Source organism: Phyllopteryx taeniolatus, chromosome 13 (genome assembly GCF_024500385.1).
Source record: "Phyllopteryx taeniolatus isolate TA_2022b chromosome 13, UOR_Ptae_1.2, whole genome shotgun sequence".
In the NCBI taxonomy this organism is placed as follows: Eukaryota; Metazoa; Chordata; class Actinopteri; order Syngnathiformes; family Syngnathidae; genus Phyllopteryx; species Phyllopteryx taeniolatus.
Window position 1 is genome coordinate 23176162 of NC_084514.1, and position 27752 is coordinate 23203913.

At 42.7% G+C, this 27752-nt stretch overlaps 1 protein-coding gene across 9 annotated transcripts in view; it reads right to left on the reverse strand.

Moving 5' to 3' along the window:
• The window catches only part of adck1 (aarF domain containing kinase 1), a 156832-nt gene that overhangs the window by 12211 nt on the left and 116869 nt on the right, over positions 1–27752 (reverse strand). For all 9 annotated transcript variants that reach the window (XR_009791549.1, XM_061795542.1, XM_061795540.1 and 6 more), the window contains one exon: positions 4982–5175. Coding sequence is in view for 8 of the 9 variants with exons in the window: in XM_061795542.1 (XP_061651526.1) it covers positions 4982–5175 (194 nt within the window). In the remaining variant the exon portion in view is untranslated. The remainder of the gene's footprint in view (positions 1–4981; positions 5176–27752) is intronic.

The following is a 27752-nucleotide window of genomic DNA, read 5'->3' on the forward strand; positions in this document are numbered from 1 at the left end:
CCAAAGGTTATTGTTTTAATAATTTATAGGCCTCCAAGATACAATAGAAAATTTATGGAGGATTTTTCAGAACTGCTGACAATTATTTGTACTGACTATTTTGTCATAACGGGAGAATTTAACATTCATGTTGACAATAACATGGACAAAATATCTAAAGAACTCTGCTATACCAGACACATTTGACCTATCTCAACATATTAAGAGTCCAACCCACACTTAAGGTCACATCTTAGACCTGGTCATCTCTAAGGATGTTGAACTTCTATCAATTGACATAAAGGATATGGCTATTTCTGACCATTTTATGTGTTCTTTGAATTACAGATTCTTCCAAACGTTCAGACAGCCTCATGTCTATTAAGAAAAGGTACATAAATGAGAGTACCACTACTAGGTTTATGGAGACCATAGCTGTGCCACAAACTGTGAATGCTGAGACAGTTGATGAACTTTTGGATAATTTCACCTGAAAATTCTCAAATGTCATGAATGCTGTCGGTCCTATTAAAACTAAGACAATCTTGAGGCGACCTAGAACACTATGATGGTAAAGACCTCTATATCAAAGTGTAGGAAAGCAGAACGTATGTGGAGAAAAACTAAACTCCAAATTGACTATGACCTCTACAGACAGTCTTTGTAATTTTACTAAGAGTTAGTCAGGGCTAGACAGCAACACTTTTCTGAAATCATCAATAAGAACTTCAACAATACTCTCACTCTGTTTGCTGTGGTTGAAAAGCTCACAACCCCCCCCCCCCCCCCCCCCCGAATCACGTAGCTCCAGAACTCCTAACAGCTGATAGATGCAATGAATTTGCTTGTTAATTTAGTGAAAAAATACAATCCATCATGTTAAATATTAACACAAATCAGCAAAATGATAAAATGATACTACATCTGAAGCCACCCAGTAAAAACTCTATTACCATGTCAGAATTTGATACAGTTGACCAAAAGACTGTAGAGAAAAAGGTTCAGCAGCTGAACCCATCAATGAGCTGTCTTGACTCAATAGCATCTGACTTTTTCAAAGTTATTACGAAGTCTGTGCTAGCTGATTTGCAGCAAATCAATTGCTCACTTCCGTCAGGCGAGTTTCCTAAAGCTCTTAAAGTAGCTGCCAGTAAGCCTTTGATAAAAAATAGAATGCTGGACGCTTCCATGTTAGCAAGCTATAGACCCATCTCAAATCTTCCTTTCATAGCCAAGATTTTTAATCAACTCAGCAATTTCTTGAACTTAAATGGACTTTTTGACAAATTTCAATCAGGGTTCCCAACTCATCACAGTACAGAATCTGCTCTTATCAAAGTGCTAAATGATATAAGGTTAAATACTGACTCGGGAAAGGTGTCAATTCTGGTCTTGTTGGACCTCAGTGCGGCTTTTGATACAGTAGATCATAATATACTGATGAACAGGTTGGAAACGTGGGTAGGACTAAATGGAACAGTCCTTAAATGGTTCAGGTCCTACCTGGAGGAAAAGAGTTATTTTGTAACCATTGGAAGTGTTCAATCTCATCGAATGGCAATGACCTATGGGGTCCCTCAAGGGTCAGTTTTCGGACCCCTCGTGTTCAGACTGTATATGCTACCCTTAGGTAAAACTCTTCAGAATTTTTATTTCGACTATCATAGCTATGCAGATGACACACAGCGATATCTAGCAGTGTCTTCAGATGACTACAGTTCAATTGAGATGTTGTGTCACTGTCTAAAACAGATAAATAACTGGATGAGCCAAACATTTTCTTCAATTAAACCACAATAAAACTGAGATAATTGTTCGTAAATACCTGGAGTCGCTCTCTTTAAAAACCAAAGACCAAGTCCGAAACCTTGGTGTTCTGATAGATTCCGACCTGACTTTCAACAGTCATATCAAATCAATTACTAAAACTGCCTTCTACCATCTGAAGAACATATCTGAAAAGGAAGGTTTGCATGTGTCATGCAGACCAGGACAAGGTTTTCATGGTTTTATCGCAAGTAGACTTGACTACTGTAAGGGTCTTCTGACTGGACTCCCCAAAAAGAGCATTAAACAGCTGCAGCTCATTCAGAATGCTGCAGCTCGGGTTCTGACCAGAACAATGATGTCAGAGCATATTACTCCAATTCTAAAGTCTTTACACCGGCTTCCAGTCAGCTTTAGAATAGATTTTAAAGTTCTGCTACTGGTCTATAAATCACTGAACAGTTTAGGTCCTGAATACATGAAAGAAAGGCTGGTGGAATATAAAGCCAGTAGGGCTCTGAGATTGACAGACTCAGGTCTAATAGTGGAGCACACAAATGGAATAAGTGACAGAAGTGACGACAGCCCCTAAGTGTGAATGTTTTGTGTGAAATTCCCGGTTAAAAACTCTTCTTTTTTCTCAAGCTTTTTAGAGCATTTCCACTTTTAAATGATATTTCTTGCACTGTACGCTGTTTTCATTGTACTTTCAGTTTTTTTCTCTTTGTTTTAAATGTTTATAAGATGTTTTTTTCTTTGTTTTTAAATGCTTTTGATCATGTAAAGCACATTGTGTATGAAATGCGCTATATAAATAAATTTGCTTTGCAATAACGCGGTTCCAGCCAGACCTATGTAACAAGTGTACTGTATCACCCAATCACTTATTTCGGTGTTTCATGACTACATGTCATGATAGCTTAGCAATTAGAATGATTTCTCCATCTTGTCCTCTTAATTACTCCTCATCCTCCCTCCGTGATAACAATACCTGTCATAAGTGAATCTTATTTGTTGCCATGGAGGCGATGATTAGGGACTTTTGCTGCGTTGACACAGGAAGTAAAGCGAACTTTTGCCTCTGCCTCATGTTAAGCCACGCGGCTTAATTTAGCTAGCCAGCCATAGCTCTTAAGTGCTGTAGATGGGGTGGCGCAAAAATAGCATGCACCAAGCATTCACTAATACAAACAGTGGAAAGCAGGGAGGTTAGGCGACTGTTAAATGTGGATGCGCCTTTTTATTTTTTAAATGTTTTTAATTATTATTTTTTAAATATAGTTTTAATTTCGAGAAATTTGTACTACCCAGCATCTGAAGCATCTTAGTGGCCCGACACAGCACCATATTGGCCCAGACCACCGTTAACGTCGGATATCCGGAACAATCGGCGTTATGGGCGTAACGAGTTAGCGTTCAGTGATTTCTATTACAAAATATGGTCGATTCGTTACATTTGCCAGTTCTGCATCTGTAAGACTAAGGTGAGACTTGCAGTCTTAAAAATGCGCCCTTTAGCTCACCAGAAGTGGGCAAAATACCTGTCAAGAGGTGTACATGTTTCGTGGAGTTACAGAAATTGTTAGCTTACAGTGATTCCCTCAAAAGATTGTGGGGAACATGCAAACTCCACAGAGGAAGTTCGGAACCGAGATTCAAGCCTGAAACTTAAAACCTGTGAGGCAGACATGCTAAATACCAGGTCACCGTGGTGCCTAGTTAATTTTCAGTAATTTTTATTTTTTTTTACCTATTCTGTTCAGCCATTTGACCATGGAATGATAAAACATTTCCATCAGCTTGCTGCACACTCCAAACTGGTTGAATGGAGAAGTGCAGTCGCTGCTGTGATTTCTTTGTACACAACATCTGTGTTTTCATTAAAATACATTTTACTGTCTATGACCACCACAAGCTACTAAAAACTGGTGATGCGCTCCACAGTCTCGTCCTCAATCGCACTTCCTTGGCTTTTATCACATTTAAGTTTAGAAACGAACCATCACACCAATGAATAAAATCATCCAACAATTCTTCTCTACCAATGCCAAACAGCTCACAGTATTTTGCTGTTGCCATTGGCTCTCCTTTTGAGCTTCTGTTCCTTTTGGCAACTTGTGTACTGGAACCCGAACATGTGGAGGAACATTATATTCAACACTGAGTCTAGATTCTGCCTACGTTAGTTGGATAGGATATGGTCAAAGCACGAAGCAAACATGGACTATACTGTGTTGACTGCCGCACTAAAAGAGAACAGTGGAGCCTCAATTTACGAACGCCTCAAAGTTCGAACTATACCATTTACAAACCACAAACCGAACAAAAATAATGCCCAATGGTTGAACCTTATTGCAGTGCGCGAAAGTTTCATTCATCCATTTTGTGCCGGGCGGTGCGCCTATAGGTTGGAGGCGGTCCACTCTCAGCGGCTCTAGCATCGCGGTCGTTTACTACTTTGCTAAGTGCGTCAGTGTGTGCCTTTTCAGTGTTTTTCACATTTACAGTTATTTTCGCGTTTTGCTAGCTCAATATGGGTCCAAGAAAAGCAACGCACAAGCATGGCAAGAGTGAGGGAATCACTGTGGACTTAAAAAAGACTATTTGTGAGGATAATATGTATGTATCAATGGTGCATGCACTGCAAAGTTTTCTCGCAGGTATGAAAGAAACAAGTCCGCAATTGCCACTAATGTGGAAAAAAAATGATGTTTTTGTTGCTGCTGACACATCAAGTCGAAAAGCTTTTGCTCGTTTAGATAAACAAACAAAAAAAAAAGCTAGCGAGTGATAGCATTTCTGAGATTATCATTTGCGACAAGGCTACTAGGTAAGCAATTACAGTATGTACGGTACTTGTATCATCCAAAATAAAAAGTGTGACAAAGACCTTTTCCCAAATGCATCTAGTCAAATAACTGCACAAGCATTTTTGTTTGTGTTGACATTGAATATTGACCTTGTATATATAAGGTCTTGAATGCCCACTAAGGAACCGATCCCTGCCATTGTTTCAGAGATTGGGACGACAAATGAGCCAAAATAAAAACTAGTAATTTCCAACCTTGACACAAAAACTCAATTGACAGAAACTTCAAGTTCACTTACACACTTGATTTTTTCCCCCATGCTTATTGTTAGTACCATCATTATAGAAGAGGAAAGGAGCGAATACACAGAGTAAACAGGGTAATGGTACACAGAACATTGTTTCCTGTGACTTTTTTAGTTGTACCTGGCCAAAGCACGTATGCAGCAGCGTGACATGTTGATGAAGGAGGACGATGAAGCTCTGGTCTGTAAAGTGGTTTCAATTCCCCTCAATAGGTCGTTGGTCTTCAATAGCAGCAACATCTGCCGGGGAACTTTGTTCAACAGGTCATTGATCTGGGGCAGGTAAACAGCTGCATTGGTCCGTATTTCAACATCCTGACAAGAAAAGAATACAGAAGTTACCAATAACCTAGGTCAACCTTTTTCTAAGATGGTCAAAATATCAGGAGTCAGGAGGTATACTGTTATGCAACGCAAACATTTTTCAAAAATAGCTTTCAGAAACAAAGGTCAATCTTTTTCAACATAAATACGCATGAAAGTATTGAGTAAAGTTAAATTAATGGAGGCATATTGTGCATTTCTTCCTGCTTTAACAGTTACTTGGTATCTGTGACATGCATAAAAAATACACCATGGCTCAAGAATCACAACACACTTTATGGCCCCTCTTTTTTCCCTTGGTGAAATTAGGCTGTTTTGAGGGGCCGATCCTGTCTCATGCAAATGAGCCACTGCTAATCCCACCCCCTTTAATTAGGAAACAATGCCCTGTACTACTTTCATTATTACCATGACAACTGCAGTGGAGCTGGGGACTGACTATTAAAAAAGCGAGTGCGAACTGCAACGTGCAAATGAACCCCGCCACAAAGACAGCATGGTTTCTATTTTCCCCATGGAGGTAGCCACAGAATTATACGCTGATCCGTGTACAGTGCCTTGAAAAAGTATTCATACCCCTTGATCTTGTCACATTTTGTCACCTTATAACCACAAACTTAAGTGTTTTATTCAGATTGTATGTGATTGACCATCACAAAGAAGCACAGAATTGTAAAGTGAAAGAGAAATGATGAATAGTTATCAAAACTTTCAGCAAATAAAAATCTAATAAATACAGTGTGCATTTGTATTAGTCCCCCTGCGTCTATACTTTGTACAATACTTGTACTTTTGCTGCAATTACAGCTGCCAGTCTTTTGGGGGTATGTTTCTACCAGCTTTGCACATCTAGACACTGAAATGTTTGCCCATTATTCTTTGCAGCCAGATTGGACGGAGAGCCTCTGTGAACAGCTATTTTCAAGTCTTGCCACAGATGCTCAATGGAATTTAGGTCTGGACTTTGACTGGTCCGTCGTAACACATGCATATCCTTTGATCTAAACCATTCCATTGTACCTTTGGCTTTATGTTTAGGACCACTGCTTTGCTGGAAGATGAATCTCCTTCCCAGTCTCATGTCTTTTGTTGCCTCCAACAGGTTTTTCCTCCAGGATTGCCCTGCATTTAAGTCCATCCATTTTCCCCACGAACTCTGGCTAGCAACACCACAGCATGATGTTGCCACCACCATGTTGTAACAGTGGGGATGGTGTGTTCAGGGTGATGAGCAGTGTTAGTTTTCCACCACACATAGCACTTTGGATTTAGGCCAAATAATTTTAACTTTGGTCTCATCTGACCAAAGAAGGTTCTTCTACATGTTTGCGGTTTGCCCTGCATGGCTTAATGGAAAACTGCAAATGCCTTTATAATTTTTATATACTTTGTGAATGTCGATATAGCAGTGTATTAATGTAAATGCCAATTATCAATGTTAATGATTGTAACTGGCTGGTTTTAGCAGCCCTGATGACAGACAAAGAAGATAGCTTCCTAGAGAGCATATTATCTGAGCACAGCTTGAATATAAAAAGCCAAACACATATATAAAAACAATAACTCACACACACATATCGACAATTTAGAGCACAGGTGTCAACCTGGTGGCGCGGGGGCCAGATCTGGCCTGCCACATCATTTTATGTGGCCCGCGAAAGCAAATCAAAATTTCTAATTGTGTTCTGGTATAATAACATTGAGATATTTGCAAGCATTTTTTTGTTTCCAATCCCCCTTTGAAAACAAATGTAATAGTTAAAAAACATGTTCTTATAGGCTTCTGATTTCAAAACTGGTTATTCATTGTGTATACTGTATGTAATTATATGAGGTAATCTTTTGTTTATATGGGTTCACAGTCGTAGCGGCCCTCCGGGCGAAGTCATAACTACGATGTGGCCCGTGACAAAAATTAGTTTGATACCCCTGATTTAGAGTCTTCAGTTAAATGAATATGAATCTTTATGAAATGTGGGAGGAAGCCAGAGTATCTGGAGAAGACCCACAGAAGCACAGAGAGAACATATGAACTCCACACAAGAAGGCAGGAGCCAAGACCCAAACACTGAACCTTGGAACTGTGAGGCAGATGTGCTAACCGCAAACAATAAAAAAAGTGTTATGCATTCTTTGCTTCTCAATTGTGCAATTTCTGAATGTGATGTCATTTGGAGATTTTCATTACAGAATACAAATTTAACACATATTTAAAGCTTCTTCTGTTTAATTCATATTTGAGGTTTTGAATGCATGTCCACTGAACAGCCTGTTTGCCTTCCTCACTTTGTCCATGCTACGTGACATCACAATGCTTCCGATGCTAAACAGAGAGGTTGGCACGGCCAATCTTAAAGGCATAAAATATATAATGAACTTCGCTAAAAGCAAGCCAGCCATCCCTATGGTCGCCATCTCTAAACTTTGAAAACAGAACACTATTCCTAGTCAAGACGAATGAGTCACCGATCCCATGATATATTAAGTAGACATGGAAACACCAAAGGCATGAAAAAGGTGACCAAAAAAAAAAACATTCTAGGGAGGGTCTGGGGGGATCCCCCGGGCTCCCGCAGAGAATGTTTTTGATTTTAACATAAGCAATCTGGAAGACTCTGAAGAGTACAATAAGGAAAAATAATTACATTTTCTTCACGCAGAAAAACTTATTTACACTGCTCAAGTACATGTTGATGTACAACCCCAATTCCAATGAAGTTGGGACATTGTGTTAAACATAAATAAAAACAGACAACAATGATTTGCACTCTTCATGGGCCATACGAATGGCCAGCAGTGAGCACAACCACGTGTATGTTCTGTACTATGCTAAAAAGACATTGCAGTCAAATCACAGCTCAATATTATTAGAGTGATAATAAGGAAGGTGAAGATTCCGAGAGTGAAGAAATAGAACTTGTTTTAGACCCAGATCAGCAAACCTCCCCTTGTTTTTTCATTAGTCTTTCAGTCCAGATAAATTACCTAATGAATCAGAGTTTTTGACAATTCTGCTGACCATGTGGACCATAAAAACAAAATAAAGGACAAACATCATAGTTTAAGAGTCGAGCTGATTGTACAACCCCACTGGACTGTTATGGACGCAAAGTTCAAAAGCCAGCATCTGTGATAGTATGGGGCTGTGTTCGTGCCAATGGCATGGGTAACTTACACATCTGTGAAGGCACCATTAATGCTGAAAGGTACATACAGGTTTTGGAGAAACATATGCTGCCATCCAAGCAACGTCTTTTTCATGGACGCCCCTGCTTATTTCAGCACGACAATGTCAAACCACATTCTGCACGTGTTACAACAGCGTGGCTATGTAGTAAAAGAGTGAGTGTACTAGACTGGCGTGTCTGCAGTCCAGACCTGTCTCCCATTGAAAATGTGTGGCGCATTATGAAGCGTATAATACGACAACGGAGACCCCGGACTGTTGAACAGCTGAAGCTGTACATCAAGCAAGAATGGGAAAGAATTCCACCTACAAAGGTTCAACAATTCGTGTCCTCAGTTCCCAAACGTTTATTGAATATTGTTAAAAGAAAAGGTGATGTAACACAGTGGTAAACATGACCCTGAAGTACACAGTGAAATAATTATTCAAGTACTGAGTAAATAGTGAGCAACTTGAAAAAAAGAAGTTTTTAACCATAGCATGAACATCAATAAAAAAAAAATAATAATTACAAAATAAAATGCAAATTCTGCTAATTCTGATGTTGCTGTGTTCGTGTGTGTGTGTGTGAGTATGCACAGTCAAAACTGCACATTTTACATTTTACTGCACGGTGTTTTCTCAAGTTATAAGTGATCTGAAATATCCACGTTTGGGCAGACAGTGGCAGACAAATACTACAATACATGAAAACTGTTGTTTTTGTTCGTCTGGCTGGCGACCAATTCAGGGTGTACCCCGCCTCTCGCCCGAAGATAGCTGGGATAGGCTCCAGTACGCCCGCGACCCAAGTGAGGATAAGCGGAATGGACGATGAATGAAATGAATGAATAAATATAAACACGACGAGTTGCACGCCGTTGCTTTCGTGGTAACGACGACCTTCCCAACATGGCCGCCACGTAGGCAAGTCGATCAGCCAGACTGGCTTATCTAGTTTTAATACCTATGCCCGGGAAGCCCAATAGAGATGTTGTGTGAGGTCATGTGACTTTCCTGTGTCGTTTGAATGGTGAGCAAACTGCGCCAATGGGGAAGTCAAAGTCGTAGTCTCGCTCACGAAATAGTTGATAAATACCCAATAATTGATAAATAAATGTAGCCACCAACATTTAGATCATTTTAATGTAGTAAAAGTACCGTTACTTCTTAACAGCAGAAGCGGCGGAAGTGTTTTTTCTGGTCTCGTCAACGCCTGCGATTTAGCCAAAGCCGATCCCGAGGGCACGGGCGGAACCTCAGGCCGATACGCCAGCATATTAGTCCGCCGCGGAGTAATATTCACAATTACATCTGTGTGTGGATGGTGGATGTGTGGAGTGGATCTAGCTGCCAGCGCTGAAAGATTCATGGAAATGGGCTATTTTGAGTTCAAAACGGCGAATTTCGCCGAAAAGGGACTGATTTGCATGGATGATTAAGTGTTATGACCCCTTTTGAATCACACACAGCTTGCACATTTTTAGAATGTGTGTGGTTATAGTTCCATTAAATAAGATCCCTGTTTGGGGGGGGGGGGGGGGGGGGGGGCAAGTTGCATTAGCATGCGATCTATTGCCCTGACAATTTTGGGGACGTCAGCAACTTCATAATTCATGCTTGCTTTGATTAACTCATCCGAGTATGTGGGAATTTGATTCCATTCCATTCCATTTTCTTCAGCTTATCCGAGGTCTGGTCGCGGGGACAGTAACTTTAGCAGGGACACCCAGACTTCCCTCTCCCCAGCCACTTCATCCAACTCTTCCGGGGGAATCCCGAAGCGTTCCTAGGCCAGCCAGGAGACAGTGTGTCATTCCAGTGTGTCCTGGGTCGTCCCCGGGGCCCCTGCCAGTGGGACATGCCAAAACACCTCACCAGGGAGGCGTCCAGGAGGCAGTCAGAAAGTCAACTGGCTCCTCTTGATGTGGAGGAACAGCAGCTCTACTCTGAGCCCCTCCTGGATGACCGAGCTTCTCACCCTATTTCGAAGGGACACCCTGCGGAGGAAACTCATTTGGCCGCTTGTATCCGGCATCTCATTCTTTCGGTGACGACCCTCAGCTCGTTACCATAGGTGAAGGTAGGAACATAAATCGACCGGTAAATTGAGAGCTTCGCCTTTCGGCTTAGCTCTTTCTTCACCACGACGGACCGATACAAAGTCCGCATCACTGCAGACAGTGCATCGATCCGCCTGTCGATCTCCCGTTCCATTCTTCCCTCACTCGTGAATAAGACCCCAAGATACTTGAACTCCTCCACTTGGGGCAGGATCTCATCCCCGACCTGGAGAGGGCACACCACCCCTTTCAGACTGAGGACCATCGTCTCAGATTTGGAGGTGCTGATTTTTTTATTGTAATATACAGTATGGTTCTAATGCAGCCCTATGGGGGGCACAAGTCAGTGCAAACTGTAGGCCAGTCCCAAGCCAGGATAAATGCAGAGGGTTGCGTCAGGAAGGGCATCCGGCTTAAAACTTTGCCAAACAAATATGAGCGTTCATCCAAAGAATTCCATACCGGATCGGTCGTGGACCGGGTTAACAACGTCCGCCACCGGCGCCGTCAACCTGCAGGGCGGCATTGGAAAATCAGCTACTGTGGGTCGAAGTCAAAGAAGAAGAAGAGGTGGAAAGTGGGTTCTTCGGCAGAAAGAGAAGAGGAAAGCACAGAGCCTAAAACTGAATGTGGGGACTTTGAATGTTGGGACTACGACAGGAAAATCTCGGGAGTTGGTTGACATGATGATTAGGAGAAAGGTTGATATATTGTGTGTCCAGGAGACCAGGTGGAAAGGCAGTAAGGCTAGAAGTTTAGGGGCAGGGTTTAAATTATTTTACCATGGTGTAGATGGGAAGAGAAATGGAGTTGGGGTTATTTTAAAAGAAGAGTTGGCTAAGAATGTCTTGGAGGTGAAAAGAGTATCAGATCGAGTGATGAGGCTGAAATTTGAAATTGAGGGTGTTATGTGTAATGTGATTAGTGGCTATGCCCCACAGGTAGGATGTGACCTAGAGGTGAAAGAGAAATTCTGGAAGGAGCTAGATGAAGTAGTTCTGAGCATCCCAGACAGAGAGAGACTCGTAATTGGTGCAGATTGTAATGGACATGTTGGTGAAGGTAATAGGGGTGATGAAGAAGTGATGGGTAAGTATGGCATCCAGGAAAGGAACTTGGAGGGACAGATGGTGGTAGACTTTGCAACAAGGATGCAAATGGCTGTAGTGAACACTTTTTTCCAGAAGAGGCACGAACATAGGGTGACCTACAAGAGCAGCGGTAGAAGCACGCAGGTGGATTACATCTTGTGCAGACGACGTAATCTGAAGGATGTTACCGACTGTAAGGTAGTGGTAGGGGAGAGTGTGGCTAGACAGCATATGATGGTGGTGTGTAAGATGACTCTGGTGGTGGGGAGGAAGATTAGGACGACAAAGGAAAGCAGAGAACCATGTGGTGGAAGCTGAGACAGGACGACTGTTGTGCAGCTTATCAGGAAGAGGTGAGACAGGCTCTCGGTGGACGGGATGAGCTTCCAGAAGACTGGACCACTGCAGCCAAGGTGATCAGAGAGGCAGGCAGGAGAGTACTTGGTGTATCTTCTGGCAGGAAAGGAGAGAAGGAGACTTGGTGGTGGAACCACACAGTACAGGAAATCATACAAGGAAAAAGGTTAGCTAAGAAGAAGTGGGACACTGAGAGGACCGAGGAGAGGTGAAAGGAATACATTGATATGCGACACAGGGCAAAGGTAGAGGTGGCAAAGGCCAAAAAAGAGGCATATGATGACATGTATGCCAGATTGGACACTAAAGAAGGAGAAAAGGATCTATACAGGCTGGCCAGACAGAGGGATAGAGATGGGAAGGATGTGCAGCAGGTTAGGGTGATTAAGGATAGAGATGGAAATATGTTGACTGGTGCCAGCAGTGTGCTAGCTTGATGGAAAGAATACTTCGAGGAGTTGATGAATGAGGAAAAGGAGAGAGAAGAGGCAAGTGTGGTGGACCAGGAAGTGGCAATGATTAGTAAGGGGGAAGTTAGAAAGGCATTAAAGAGGATGAAAAATGGAAAGGCAGTTGGTCCTGATGACATTCCTGTGGAGGTATGGAAGCATCTCGGAGAGGTGGCTGTGGAGTTTTTGACCAGCTTGTTCAATAGAATTCTAGTGTGTGAGAAAATGGCTGAGGAATGGAGGAAAAGTGTACTGGTGCCCATTTTTAAGAACAAAGGTGATGTGCAGAGCTGTGGGAACTATAGAGGAATAAAGTTGATGAGCCACACAATGAAGTTATGGGAAAGAGTACTGGAGGCTAGACTCAGGACAGAAGTGAGTATTTGCGAGCAACAGTATGGTTTCATGCCTAGAAAGAGTACCACAGATGCATTATTTGCCCTGAGGATGCTGATGGAAAAGTACAGAGAAGGTCAGAAGGAGCTACATTGTGTCTTTGTAGATCTAGAGAAAGCCTATGACAGAGTACCCAGAGAGGAACTGTGGTACTGCATGCGGAAGTCTGGAGTGGCAGAGAAGTATGTTCGAATAATACAGGACATGTACGAGGGCAGCAGAACAGCGGTGAGGTGTGCTGTAGGTGTGACAGATGAATTTAAGATGGAGGTGGGACTGCATCAGGGATCAGCCCTGAGCCCCTTCCTTTTTGCAGTGGTGATGGATAGGCTGACAGATGAGGTTTGACTGGAATCCCCGTGGACCATGATGTTTGCAGATGACATTGTGATCTGCAGTGAAAGCAGGGAGCAGCTGGAGGAACAGTTAGAAAGATGGAGGCATGCACTGGAAAGAAGAGGAATGAAGATTAGCCGAAGTAAGACAGAATATATGTGCATGAATGAGAGGGGTGGTGGGGGAAGAGTGAGGCTACAGGGAGAAGAGATAGCAAGGGTGGAGGACTTTAAATACTTGGGGTCAACCGTCCAGAGCAATGGGGAGTGTGGTCAGGAAGTGAAGAAACGGGTCCAAGCAGGTTGGAACCGGTGGAGGAAGGTGTCAGGTGTGTTATGTGACAGAAGAGTCTCTGCTAGGATGAAGGGCAAAGTTTATAAAACAGTGGTGAGGCCAGCCATGATGTACGGATTAGAGACAGTGGCACTGAAGAGACAACAGGAAGCAGAGCTGGAGGTGGCAGAAATGAAGATGTTGAGGTTCGCTCTTGGAGTGACCAGGTTGGATAAAATTAGAAATAAGCTCATCAGAGGGACAGCCAAGGTTCGATGTTTTGGAGACAAAGTTAGAGAGAGCAGACTTCGATGGTTTGGACACGTCCAGAGGAGAAATAGTGAGTATATTGGTAGAAGGATGATGAGGATGGAGCTGCCAGTCAAGAGAGCTAGAGGAAGACCAAAGAGAAGGTTGATGGATGTCGTGAGGGAAGACATGATGGCAGTTGGTGTTCGAGAGGAGGACGCAGGAGATAGGCTTACATGGAAAAGGATGACGCGCTGTGGCGACCCCTAACGGGACAAGCCGAAAGGAAAAGAAGATTACAGTATGGTTCTGATTAAGTAAAGTCTGTGAAAAAAAATATCAAACATGTCTGTTAATATTATTGGAAAAATGCATTGAACAAATAAAGGATAAATATAATATATATAATATAATATATAATATATTATATATAATATAATAATAAAAACCTTAGCCCCAATTGACGCCTGGTATTCTCTGCTGAAGAGTAACTCAACAACCCCAGCCACTGTAGAAAGACATAGACTACACACAGCAGGCTTAAAGCACAATATGCCATGCAAAACATGTGATAAACAGTCTCCATAGTTGGAATAGCAGCAATTTGTGCGTTGATAAGTCCCGCTTAGAGACTAACAATTAGTGGCAATTATAGGAGGTAATATAGCAAGCCTCACAGCTGTCAGCAGGACCAAGAGAACTGTTCTCATTTGCATCTGAAAGCTACAATAAGGAATTGCATAGCAAGTGCAACAATAATTGGCGGTGCAAAAGGCAAGGAATGCAGTCAGCAGTAGGGGAAATTGGTGCGAGCAAAGTCATCTGAGTTATTTTATGCAAGACACGTGGGGGAATAGTGGTCAGAGAGAGTGTAAAACATCTGAATTATAATAAGTAATTTGCTTTTATCACAAAACGGTTCTCAGCCCTTTAGTTGGGGGACAGCTATCACAGGAAAGAGCATTTTCCACGGAAAACATTATCAAAATGCATAAACTAAAAGAAAAAAAAAGAAAAATTAAACAAAACCAGACATGTTAAAGTGTTCCAAAATGTCAAAGTCAATATCCATCTACCTCATCTAGCTAGCTATCAATATATCTACTTGCCAAACCTACAGTATATTATCCTATGCAGGATGAGGGGAAGGTACAATTATTATAATGGTCCAGTGGTTGTTTACCTGGGTGGAATTGTTGACTCAAGGCCGTTTCATACTGCACTTGTGCGGTATGAAAAGGCCACGGGGCGGCGCACAAGGACAACAGCGCCCCAGTGCAAGCTTGCTCATATATGGAAGTGCTCTGACATAGCAGCCTACCAGGAAGTAACAGGGTGCTTCTACTAAATACTGAGCATAGGGTCTGAATACTTATGGCTGTGTCATATTTCAGTTTTTCTTTTTTAATAAATCTGCAACAATTCCTTTTTTTTTCTGTCAATATGGGGTGTTGTGTGTACATTAATGTGGAAAAAATTAACTTAGATGATTTTAGCAAATGGCTGCAGGAGTAGCTGGGGAGAGGGAAGTCTGTGCTTCCCTGCTTAAGCTGTTGCCCCCGCGACCTAATCCCCTATACGCGGAAGAAAATGGATGGAAGCATATATTTGATGACAATTGTGAAATAACTGTACATAAGATTTGGTTACGCTGTAAGCATTTGCTGTAAAATTGGAAGAATTTGCTGTAAAATTGGACCAGTATTATACTGTATTTTTATTATGAAGTAGAGTGGGTACGGAAAGTATTCAGACCCCCTTAAATTTTTCACTCTTTTTTTATTTTGCAGCGATTTGCTAAAATACATCCATCCATTTTCTGAGCCGCTTCTCCTCACTAGGGTCGCGGGCGTGCTGGAGCCTATCCCAGCTATCATCGGGCAGGAGACTGGGTACACCCTGAACTGGTTGCCAGCCAATCGCAGGGCACATACAAACAAACAACCATTCGCACTCACATTCACAACTATGGGCAATTTTAGAGTCTCCAATTCATGCATGTTTTTGGGATGTGGGAGGAAACCGGAGTGCCCGGAGAAAACCCACGCAGGCACGGAGAGAACATGCAAACTCTAAACAGCCGGGGCCGGGGATTGAACCCCGGTCCTCAGAACTGTGAGGCTGAGGCTTTAACCAGTCGCCCACCGTGCCGCCTTGCTAAAATCATTTAAGTTCATTTTTTTCCACATTAATGTACACACAGCACTCCATATGGACAGAAAAAAAACGGAATTGTTGAAATTTTTGCAAATCTATTAAAAAAGAAAAACTGAAATATCACACAGCCATAAGTATTCAGACCCTTTGCTCAGTATTTAGTAGAAGCAATTTTTTGAGCGAACACAGCCATGAGTCTACACCTGTATTTGGGGATCGTCTGCCATTCCTCCTTGCAGATCCTCTTCAGTTCTGTCACGTTGGATGTTGAACGTTGGTGGGCAGCCATTTTCGGGTCTTTCCAGAGATGCTCAATTGGGTTTAAGTCAGGGCTTTGCCTGGGCCATTCATAAACAGTCACGGAGTTGTTCTGAAGCCACTCCTTCGGTATTTTAGCTGTGTGCTTAGGGTCATTGTCTTGTTTGAAGGTGAACCTTCGGCCCAGTCTCAGGTCCTGAGCACTCTGGAGAAGGTTTTCGTCCAGAATATCCTTGTACTTGGCCGCATTCATCTTTCCTTCAATTGCAACCAGTCGTCTTCTCCCTGCAGCTGAAAAACACCCCCACAGCAAGATGCTGCCACCACCATGCTTCACTGATGGGACTGTATTGGACAGGTGATGACCAGTGCCTGGTTTTGTCCACACATGCCATTTAGAATTAAGGCCAACAATTTCTATCTTGGTCTCATCAGACCAGATAATCTTATTTCTCACCATCTTGGAGTCCTTCAGGTGTTTTTAATTTTTTTTTTTTAGCAAACTCCATGTAGGCTTTCATGTGTCCTGCACTGAGGAGAGGCTTCCGTCGAGCTACTCTGCCATAAAGAAAAAAAATACAGCATTACTGTAATCCTTCATTTTTTTACTGTAATCTGCATTGCATAATGGGAAGGAGGATAGAAGAGAGAGGGGAAAGAATAACGATAGCTGCCATTGTTATCGTCCCCGCGAAGAAAAACCTTTCCTGCCAGCCAGCAAATTGGACAACTTCGACTCGACGTCTGCCACCTTAATATAACTTGCTAGTTGAGTGTCTGGAACTGATGTACAGGGCTATGAAAAAGTATTGGCCCCCTTCTCAAATTCTTATATTTTTGCATAGTTTCACCACTTTAATTTCTAAGATCATCAAAGAAATGTAAATATCAGACAAATAAAATACATAAGTGAACTTAAAATGTTGCTTTTAAATGGTGATTTTATTTATTAAGGAAAAAAACTTGGCCTTGTGTGAAAAAGTAATGGCCCCTTAAACCTAATAACTGGTTTGGCCATCCTCAGCAGCAACAACTGAAATCAAACGTTTTCTATAACTGGCAATCAGTCTTTCACATCTCTGTGGAGATATTTTGGCCCACTCTTCCTGACAGAATTGTTTGAATTAAGCAGAAATGTGAGGGTTTTCGAAAATGAACGGACTTTCTAAGGTCATCATTGCATTTCAATGATGGTCTGTTTTGGATCGTTGTCCTGCAGCAGAACCCAAGTGCGCTTAGCTTGAGATCACAAACTGATGGCTGAACATTCTCGTTCGGAATTTTCTGTTAAAAGAGCAGAATTCATGGTCCCATCGATCACAGCAAGTTGTCCAGGTCCTGAAGGAGCAAGCAGCCCAAGACCATCACACTACCAACACCATGTTTGACTGGTGGTTGGATGATCTTTTTCTGTAATGCTGTGCTACGTTTAGAGATGATGTAACGAGACACACACCTTCCAAAAAGCTCAACTTTCATCTCCTCAGTCCATATAATATTCTCCCAAAAGTCTTGGGAATCATTCAGATGTTCTTTTTCAAACGTAACCGAGCCTTTATGTTCTTTTTGGTCAGCAGTGGTTTTCTCCTTGGAACTCTGCTATGGATGCCATTTTTGCTCAGTCTCTCCCTTATTGTTGTGTTATGAAACACTGACCTTAACTGAGGCAAGGGAGTCCTGCAGTTCTTTAGAAATTGTCCTGAGTTCCATTGTGGCCTCCTGGATGACTCATTGCTCCTCTCTTGGTGTAATCTTTGTAAGTCTCCTGGGCATATATGGGCAACAACAGCTACTACTGTATCGTTCAAACAGAGTTAGGGAGTGGCAGCTGCCATCAAAATCAATAAATAGGAAAAATCTTAGTTGCCTTACAGTGCATCTGTTGCACTAGGGTTGACCAGTCCAGTACATATGGACATGAGTAACCCTTGAGCAAATCATAAGGATTTTGTGGTGGGGGGGGATGTTTTGTTTTTTTGGCCATATTTCTCCTGTTGCTTCACCTGGCTTTTTAACCTGGCTCAGGCAATGAATTACTTCATGTAATCATGATTACCAGAATAATCCGCGATATACGGAACATCAGTTGACCAAACCCGGAAAACAGGTTAGCGGACCTCCTGTGTATGCTGCATTAACGAGCATTACGTGTTGATGACATGATAGTTTGAAGCTGAGCTAAATGAAATTTTGTTTTCTTTATTGCTGGTGTCTTTGGTCCAAAGATATATCATTTATTATACAAATATATGTAAGAACAAATAAAGCCTAAACATCTAATATTGCCATATTTGGTGGCTCTGTGGGGAAATCTTGGTTAAAAAAATACATTGCAGACGTTTAAAGTTCCTTTGGGTGCTTTGTCGTGGTCTCCTGCTATAGGGTTCTGCCATTTACCTGTGCTGGAAGAAAGTGCTTTGACCTTATTTGCCAAATGCAGATGTCGGTTGAGCATATACCGGATTGCCCACTGTGTTTATACTACGGATGGACGAGTAACGGTAACACGTATCGGTATCCGGCCAATACCGACCATATTACAAGGTATCTGGTACTCGCAAAGGCTGCCAATACCTGCCAACGATACTTAAAGCAAAAAAATCTGACATTGAGTAAGTCATCCTCATCAGTAGTTTGCGCTACACTGCGGGAAATTGACACCTTTGCAAATCATCATGTGCCTCAGAAAGAAAAGTCTTTCTTCGGAATCATGTCATTGTGTTCATTGAAATTTTATGAATAAAAAGTAATAGTATCGGTACTTGGGATCAGTATCAGTGAGTACTGAGAACTGAATACTCATAGTGTATCAGTCTAAAAAAAAGTGGTATCAAACATCCCGAATTTATATACAAAATTATAACATCAACCCCACAAATTTGGATGTATGAGACATCACTTTTGGCTGGCAAAAAAAAGTCTATTTCAATAGTTATCAAACTACTACTAGAAGTAATTTAATTGCCATACTTTTTTTTTTTGTTTTGATTATTATTATTTTTTTTTACATTTCTATTGTTTGTTGTACTTTTCTAATTTGTCATATTTTTTTTTCCAGGACCAATGACTGACAGCTCATAGAATGAGTTGTCATGTGAGGGAACTTGTTTTGTGGATGGCCTGGTTGTGCTGTTCTCCTACTAGAACTTTAATTTTCAGTGTCAGCAAGGTTGCACGCTGGAATTCATCCATATGTAAGAATTATTCAAGATAATACCTTAATTTCTCGAGTTACCATCTCAATGTACATGTGTTCAATAGCCACATTGCCGGTCCTGCAATGTATCGCGGTATATTGCCTTCAAAATATCTCTTTTTAGTACAATTTTTTTTCTTGAGTGGCTGTGAGCAGTTTGAGAGATAGCAAACCATTCTCCAAATGAGAGGCAAAACGTGCTTGCTTGTTTGTCCTCCCAGTTGTTGTTTGCAGTAAAACTTGACGCGTTAAACACAATTAAAAACAAACATCAGCTACCTTAATGCTAACATACAGTATTGCAAAAACCCAAAAAAATGCGAACAGAAATGAACATAAATTTTTTGGTAATTAGTAAACACAAATGGAGCAGCCCAGAGTGTTATATATTGTAGTTATCTTCCTGTCTGATAACAATTAATGCTGGGAAACAATTGCATGCCTGCATATAATGTATCAATCACTCTTCAGAATGGAACAAATGCATCTTCCAATCGATTACATTAATGCAGCCCTATGGGGGGCACAAGTCAGTGGAAACTGTAGGCCGGTCCCAAGCCCGGATAAATGCAGAGGGTTGCGTCAGGAAGGGCATCCGGCTTAAAACTTTGCCAAACAAATATGAGCGTTCATCCAAATAATTCCATACCGGATCGGTCGTGGCCCGGGTTAACAACATCCGCCACCGGCGCCGTCAACCTGCAGGGCACCGTTGGAAATTCAGCTACCGTGGGTCGAAGTCAAAGAAGAAGAAGAGGTGGAAAGCGGGTTATTCGGCAGAAAGAAAAGAGGAAAGCACAGAGCCTAGAACTGAATGTGGGGACTTTGAATGTTGGGACTATGACAGGAAAATCTCGGGAGTTGGTTGACATGATGATTAGGAGAAAGGTTGATATATTGTGTGTCCAGGAGACCAGGTGGAAAGGCAGTAAGGCTATAAGTTTAGGGGCAGGGTTTAAATTAATTTACCATGGTGTAGATGGGAAGAGAAATGGAGTCGGGGTTATTTTAAAAGAAGAGTTGGCTAAGAATGTCTTGGAGGTGAAAAGAGTATCAGATTGAGTGATGAGGCTGAAACTTGAAATTGAGGGTGTTGTGTGTAATGTGATTAGTGGCTATGCCCCACCGGTAGGATGTGACCTAGAGGTGAAAGAGAAATTCTGGAAGGAGCTAGACAAAGTAGTTCTGAGCATCCCAGACAGAGAGAGACTCGTAATTGGTGCACATTGTAATGGACATGTTGGTGAAGGTAAGAGGGGTGATGAAGAAGTGATGGGTAAGTATGGCATCCAGGAAAGGAACTTGGAGGGACAGATAGTGGTAGACTTTGCAACAAGGATGCAAATGGCTGTAGTGAACACTTTTTTCCAGAAGAGGCATGAACATAGGGTGACCTACAAGAGCGGAGGTAGAAGCACGCAGGTGGATTACATCTTGTGCAGATGATGTAATCTGAAGGAGGTTACCAACTGTAAGGTAGTGGTAGGGGAGAGTGTGGCTAGACAGCATAGGATAAAAAAAGGATCTATAAAAAAAATATATATATTATATATATACAAATATATAAAAGGATCTATACAGGCTGGCCAGACAGAGGGATAGAGATGGGAAGGATGTGCAGCAGGTTAGGGTGATTAAGGATAGAGATGGAAATATGTTGATTGGTGCCAGCGGTGTGCTAGATGGAAAGAATACTTCGAGGAGTTGATAAATGAGGAAAACAAGAGAGAAGGGAGAGGAGAAGAGGCAAGTGTGGTGGACCAGGAAGTGGCAATGATTAGTAAGGGGGAAGTTAGAAAGGCATTAAAGAGGATGAAAAATGGAAAGGCAGTTGGTCCTGATGACATTCCTGTGGAGGTATGGAAGCATCTAGGAGAGGTGGCTGTACAGGGAGAAGAGATAGCAAGGGTGGAGGACTTTAAATACTTGGGGTCAACCGTCCAGAGCAATGGTGAGTGTGGTCAGGAAGTGAAGAAACGGGTCCAAGCAGGTTGGAACGGGTGGAGGAAGGTGTCAGGTGTGTCATGTGACAGAAGAGTCTCTGCTAGGATGAAGGGCAAAGTTTATAAAACAGTGGTGAGGCCAGCCATGATGTACGGATTAGAGACAGTGGCACTGAAGAAACAACAGGAAGCAGAGCTTGAGGTGGCGGAAATGAAGATATTGAGGTTCGCTCTCGGAGTGACCAGGTTGGATAAAATTAGAAATGAGGGATAGAGATGGGAAGGATGTGCAGCAGGTTAGGGTGATTAAGGATAGAGATGGAAATATGTTGAGTGGTGCCAGCAGTGTGCTAGCTGGATGGAAAGAATACTTCGAGGAGTTGATGAATGAGGAAAATGAGAGAGAAGGGAGAGTAGAAGAGGCAAGTGTGGTGGACCAGGAAGTGGCAATGATTAGTATGAGGGAAGTTAGAAAGGCATTAAAGAGGATGAAAAATGGAAAGGCAGTTGGTCCTGATGACATTCCTGTGGAGGTATGGAAGCATCTAGGAGAGGTGGCTGTGGAGTTTTTGACCAGCTTGTGCAATAGAATTCTAGTGTGTGAGAAGATGCCTGATGAATGGAGGAAAAGTGTACTGGTGCCCATTTTTAAGAAAAAGGGTGATGTGTAGAGCTGTGGGAACTATAGAGGAATAAAGTTGATGAGCCACACAATGAAGTAATGGGAAAGAGTAATGGAGGCTAGACTCAGGACAGAAGTGAGTATTTGCGAGCAACAGTATGGTTTCATGCCTAGAAAGAGTACCACAGATGCATTATTTGCCCTGAGGATGCTGATGGAAAAGTACAGAGAAGGTCAGAAGGAGCTACATTGTGTCTTTGTAGATCTAGAGAAAGCCTATGACAGAGTACCCAGAGAGGAACTGTGGTACTGCATGCGGAAGTCATGTCAAGTATATTGTCACGATCGGCAATGCCGTAAGGGCAGATCCCACAAAATAGACTCCAGGTCAGAGGTCCGAACAATTTTAATTCAATGGCAGAGCATGTGATGGCGAGACATACGAAACTAAAGGAACTCACAACCAGAGAGAATCAAAAACAGATAACGCAGGGAGACACGACAAACGGTCCGTGTGGTATAATCGTATTGAGCCTAAATTTGGACAGCCGTCAGAACGGCGGCAAACACGGGGCGAAAACGAGTGAATATTCCGACGCCCACACACTGTCACGGTGCCCCCCTAAAAAGGCTGATGATTACAATGCATGACAGGTGCGTCACCGATGTCCACGCCCACCCAGACACTGCAACACAAAGAAAAACAACTTGAAACACAGGGCCATGACAGATATCACCACATGGGCTCAGGAACACTTCAGAAAACCAATGTCAGTAAATACAGTTCGGCGCTATATCCGAAAGTGCAACTTGAAACTCTACCATGCAAAAGCAAAAGCCATTTATCAACAACACCCAGAAACGCTGCCAGCTTCTCTGGGCCAGAGCTCATCTAAGATGGACTGATGCAAAGTGGAAAAGTGTTCTGTGGTTTGACGAGTCCACATTTAAAATTGTTTTTGGAAATTGTGGGCGTCGTGTCCTCCGGGCCAAAGAGGAAAAGAACCATCCGGACTGTTATGGACGCAAAGTTCAAAAGCCAGCATCTGTGATGGTATCGGGCTCTGTTAGTGCCAATGGCATGGGTAACTTACAGATCTGTGAAGGCAACATTAATGCTGAAGGTACATACAGGTTTTGGAGAAACATATGCTGCCATCCAAGCAACGTCTTTTTCATGGATGCCCCTACTTATTTCAGCACGACAATGCTAAACCACATTCTGCACGTGTTACAACAGCGTGGCTACGTAATAAAAGAGTGAGTGTACTAGACTGGCGTGCCTGCAGTCCAGACCTGTTTCCCATTGAAAATGTGTGGCGCATTATCAACCGTAAAATACGACAACGGAGACAGCGGACTGTTGAACAGCTGAAGCTGTACACCAAGCAAGAATGGGAAAGAATTCCACCTACAAAGCTTCAACAATTAGTGTCCTCAGTTCCCAAACGTTTATTGAATGTTGTTAAAAGAAAAGGTGATGAAACACAGTGGTAAACATGACCATGTCCCAGCTTTTTTGGAACGTCTTGCAGCCATACAATTCTAAGTGCTAAAAACAATAAAGTTTATCAGTTTGAACATTAAATATCTTGTCTTTGTAGTGTATTCAATTAAATATAAGTTGAACACGATTTGCAAATCATTGTATTCTGTTTTTAACACAACGTCCCAACTTCATTGGAATTGTAGATAGAAAGTAGAGTGCTGGCATTCTGCTCTTAATCAATCAATTAATTAATCGCACGATACCCAACAGTGGACCAGCTCTACACCCTCGGCAGGGTCCTCGACGGTGCATGGGAGTTTGCCCAACAAGTCTACATGTGTTTTGTGGACTTGGAGAAGGCCTTCGACCGTGTCCCTCTGGGAGTCCTCTGGGGGGTGCTTCGGGAGTATGGGGTACCGAACCCCGTGATACGGGCTGTACGACCGGAGTCAGAGTTTGGTCCGCATATCCGGCAGTAAATCGGACTCGTTCCCGGTGAGGGTTGGGCTCTGCCAAGGCTGCCCTTTGTCACCGATTCTGTTCATAACTTTTATGGACAGAATTTCAAGGCGCAGCCGAGGCGTAGAGGGGGTCTGGTTTGGTGGCCTCAGTATTGCATCTCTGCTTTTTGCAGATGATGTGTTTCTGTTGGCTTCATCAAGCCGTGCTCTCCAACTCTTACTGGAGCGGTTCACAGTGTGAAGCGGCTGGGATGAGAATCAGCACCTCCAAATCTGAGACCATGGTCCTCAGTCGGGAAAGGGTGGCGTGCCCTCTCCAGGTCATAGATGAGATCCTGCCCCAAGTGGAGGAGTTCAAGTTTCTTGGGGTCTTGTTCACGAGTGAGGGAAGAATGGAACGGGAGATTGACAGGCAGATCGGTGCAGCGTCTGCAGTGATGCAGACTTTGTATCGGTCCGTTGTGGTAAAGAAGGAGCTAAGCCAAAAGGCGAAGCTCTCGACTTACCGGTTGATCTACGTTCTTACCCTCACCTATGGTCATGAGCTGTGGGTCATGACCGAAAGAACAAGATCCCGGATACAAGCGGCCGAAATGTGTTTCCTCCGCAGGGTGTCCAGGCTCTCCCTTAGAGATAGGGTGAGAAGCTCTGTCATCCGGGAGGATCTCATAGTAGAGCCGCTGCTCCTCCACATCGAGGGGGGCCAGATGAGGTGGGTGGGGCATCTGTTTAGGTTGCCTCCTGGACGCCTCCCTGGTGAGGTGTTCCGGGCACGTCTCCGGGGACGACCCAGGACACGCTGGAGAGACTACATCTTTCGGCTGGCCTGGGAACGCCTCGGGATCCCCCCGGAAGAGTTGGATGAAGTGGCTGGGGAGAGGGAAGCCTAGGCGTCCCTGCTAAAGCTAAACCTACTGCCCCTGCGACCCCATCTCGGATAAACGGTAGAAAATGGATGGATGGATGGACGATATCCAACAACCGTTTTATGCTCCACACTTACCACAAAGCCATATAAATCGCTGAAGATTATTTGCTCAGAATTTGAATTCAATGGATAGATGATGGTGGTGAGCTACATACAGTCCCATGAAAAAAATATTTTTCCCCTCCTCAAAAGTTAGATTTTTTTGCATATCTCCCCAATTAAGCTCATCAAATGTATATATCAGATAAAGATAACACAATTAAAAACAAAATGCAGTTTTTAAATGACAATTTTATTTCTTAAGGAAAATTCAAGGAAATATTCAAAGTTATCTGGCCCAATGTTAAAAAGTAACTGCCACCCAAACCTAATAAGATGTTGGGCAACCCTCAGCAGCAACAACTGAAATCAAGTGTTTTCTATAACTCACAATGAGCCTGTCACATCTGGAGATATTTTGGCCCATCCTTCATTGCAGAATTGTTTTCATTCACCAACAATGGAGGGGTTTGGAGCATGGACTGCCTTTTTAAGGTCATGATTGAAGTCTGGACTTTGACTTAGCCACTACAAAACCATTGAAATTTTTTTTTAAAGTCCTCCGGAAGTCAACTTTATGGTGGATTTCAGATTGTAGTCTTGCTGCAGAACCCAATTGTGCTTCAACTTGAGGTCATAAACTGATGGCAGAACATTCTCCCTTACTTTATGTTCTTTTTGGTTAGGAGTGGTTTTCACCTTGGAACACTGTCCTTGATACCATTTTCCCCAGTCTCTTCATTATTGTTAATTCATGGACACTGACCTTAACTGAGGCAAAGGAGGCCGGCATTTCTCGATCTCTCTTTTCGGATATGTTCACACTGCGGGTCCATTCCGATTTTTCTTTTTCCCAATGTGACGTATCAGATTTTTTCGTCAATGTGAACAGTACAATTCCAATTTTTTCATAGCCGACTGACCTTTTAGATGTGGATAGAAATCGCATGAGACGCGAGAGGCCCATACGTCATCAAATGGCGACAAACGTCACAATTGTTCGACAAAACAGACACGCCACAAAATGGAAACGGTGACGAAGGACCAGAAAACAGTCAGTGGCAAAAAGAATATGCTTTAGAACTGATAAATATAAGATGTTGGCTCCGGTTGCACAAAATCCTTGAAATCACCACAAATGCATCATGACGAGACCTACGCGAGGGCCATATTTACTTCTGTCAACACAGTGACTCGTGTTTGTGTGCATCCGCCATGAGACGTCCTGGTCTGTGCGCATGCTTGTGACATCACGGACGTGTTCTGTCCACAGTAGAAGCCGCATTTGTTTTTAATAATGTGAACGACAAATTCATAAAAAGATCGGATTTAACAAAAATCCAGAATTGGGTTGTGCTCTTGGTGTAATTTTTGTTGACCGCCCCCTCCTGAGAATTGTTAACTGTTAATTTATGATTTAAGAAGGGGGGCAACTATTTTTCACATAGAAAATATCTAAAAAAAAAAAATTAAGTTTAATTAATTAAATTAAAGATTTCAAGAAGTGGGCAAATACTTTCTCATGGCACTGTATGTTTAGAAGAAAGGAAATAATGTTGTCTTTTTGTGATACAACAAAACAAGAGGAGTGGACACAGTAGATCAGATACTTAGCAAGGACTCATGTAAATGGAGAACCTGGATGCCACACATGGTTCTCTGGAACAATGCGGTGGTGTTGCCACTCTCAAAGCTTACACAAACTTCACCATGTATATTTTGCTGGTGCAAAATATTCACACTGGCTATTCGAGCAGGTGGGCAAAGAGCTTGTCATGCCACACTTAAAGAGGAGCTTGGAGGGCATGCCCAAATTCCAAATGAATATTATTGAGGCAATGGGTAGATGTGACATAGATCTGCTTGACACATCATTCAGCCTGTGGCTCACACTGGATGGCAGACATTTATAATAATAATATTAATAATAATTATTATTATTAATAATTTTGGACACCCTCAAGGACACTGTACATAAAAAGCAACAATAAAAACAGAATTATCCAGAGAGAATAAAACAATTACAAAAACAAACAAAAACAGGGTAGTGGAGTTACAGTGAGTAGGCGATCTTGAACAGGTGGGTTTTTAGTTTGGTTTTCAAGGTGGAGAAAGAAACTTGAGTTGCAGAGGTCTGGTGGGAAAGAGTTCCAGAGCTGGGGAACAGAGCCTTCAGTCACTTTGGTGCTGAGACGGGATGGCGGGACAGTCAGGTGGATGGAGGATCTGAGGGTAAAGGCTGCAATGGCAATGAGGAGGAGGTTGGACAAGTATGGAGGGGCAAGGTTGCCAATGGCCTTGAAGGAGAAGAGGAGGAGTTTGAACTGGATTCTAAATTCTACCTGAGAGGTAGAGCTGGGTGTTATCAATGGGAGAAGATGTTGAATTTACAGAAAATGCTGCCGAGGGGAAGGAGGTAGATGATGAAAAGAAGTGGCCCCAGAACAGAGCCCTGTGGCATACCTTTGGGATAGGATGAAAATGACTTGAGCTGGATGAACTTCGTGCAGTCTTTGAGATACGAGGGGAACCAGTCTAGGACGGAGTGGGCGATGCCAGTGGAGGAGAGTCTAATGAGGGGGATGGGGTGTGACATGGTGTTAAAGGCAGCACTTAGGTCTAGGAGGATGAGGATGGAACATGAACTAGAGTTAGCTGCAACGAGGAGGTCAGTGGCAATTTTTAGAAAAGCTGCTTTGGTACTGTGGATGGGACGAAAACCGGACTAGAAAGGCTTATAGAGGCTGTTAAGTGATAAGTGTGAGTGGAGTTGGGTGGTGACTACTTTTTCAAGAACTTTGGAATGAAGGGTAAATTGGAGATGGGCCGGAGGATATCGTAGTTGTTGTGGTCCGAACCAGATTTTTTGAGGATGTGGTAAACATCTGCAGTTTTGAACAGTGATATGACAATACCGGTGGAGAGAAGAGTGGATGATGGCAGAAATGCGGGGAAGCAATGATGACAGGCTGAATTTGAGAAAGGTTGTGGGGAGGGGATCAAGCTGACAGGTGGAGGCATTAAATTTATGAATGAGATAAGCAATTTTTGAAAGATCGGGGAGTGTGAAAGAAGAGAAACACTGCCGGAGGAAA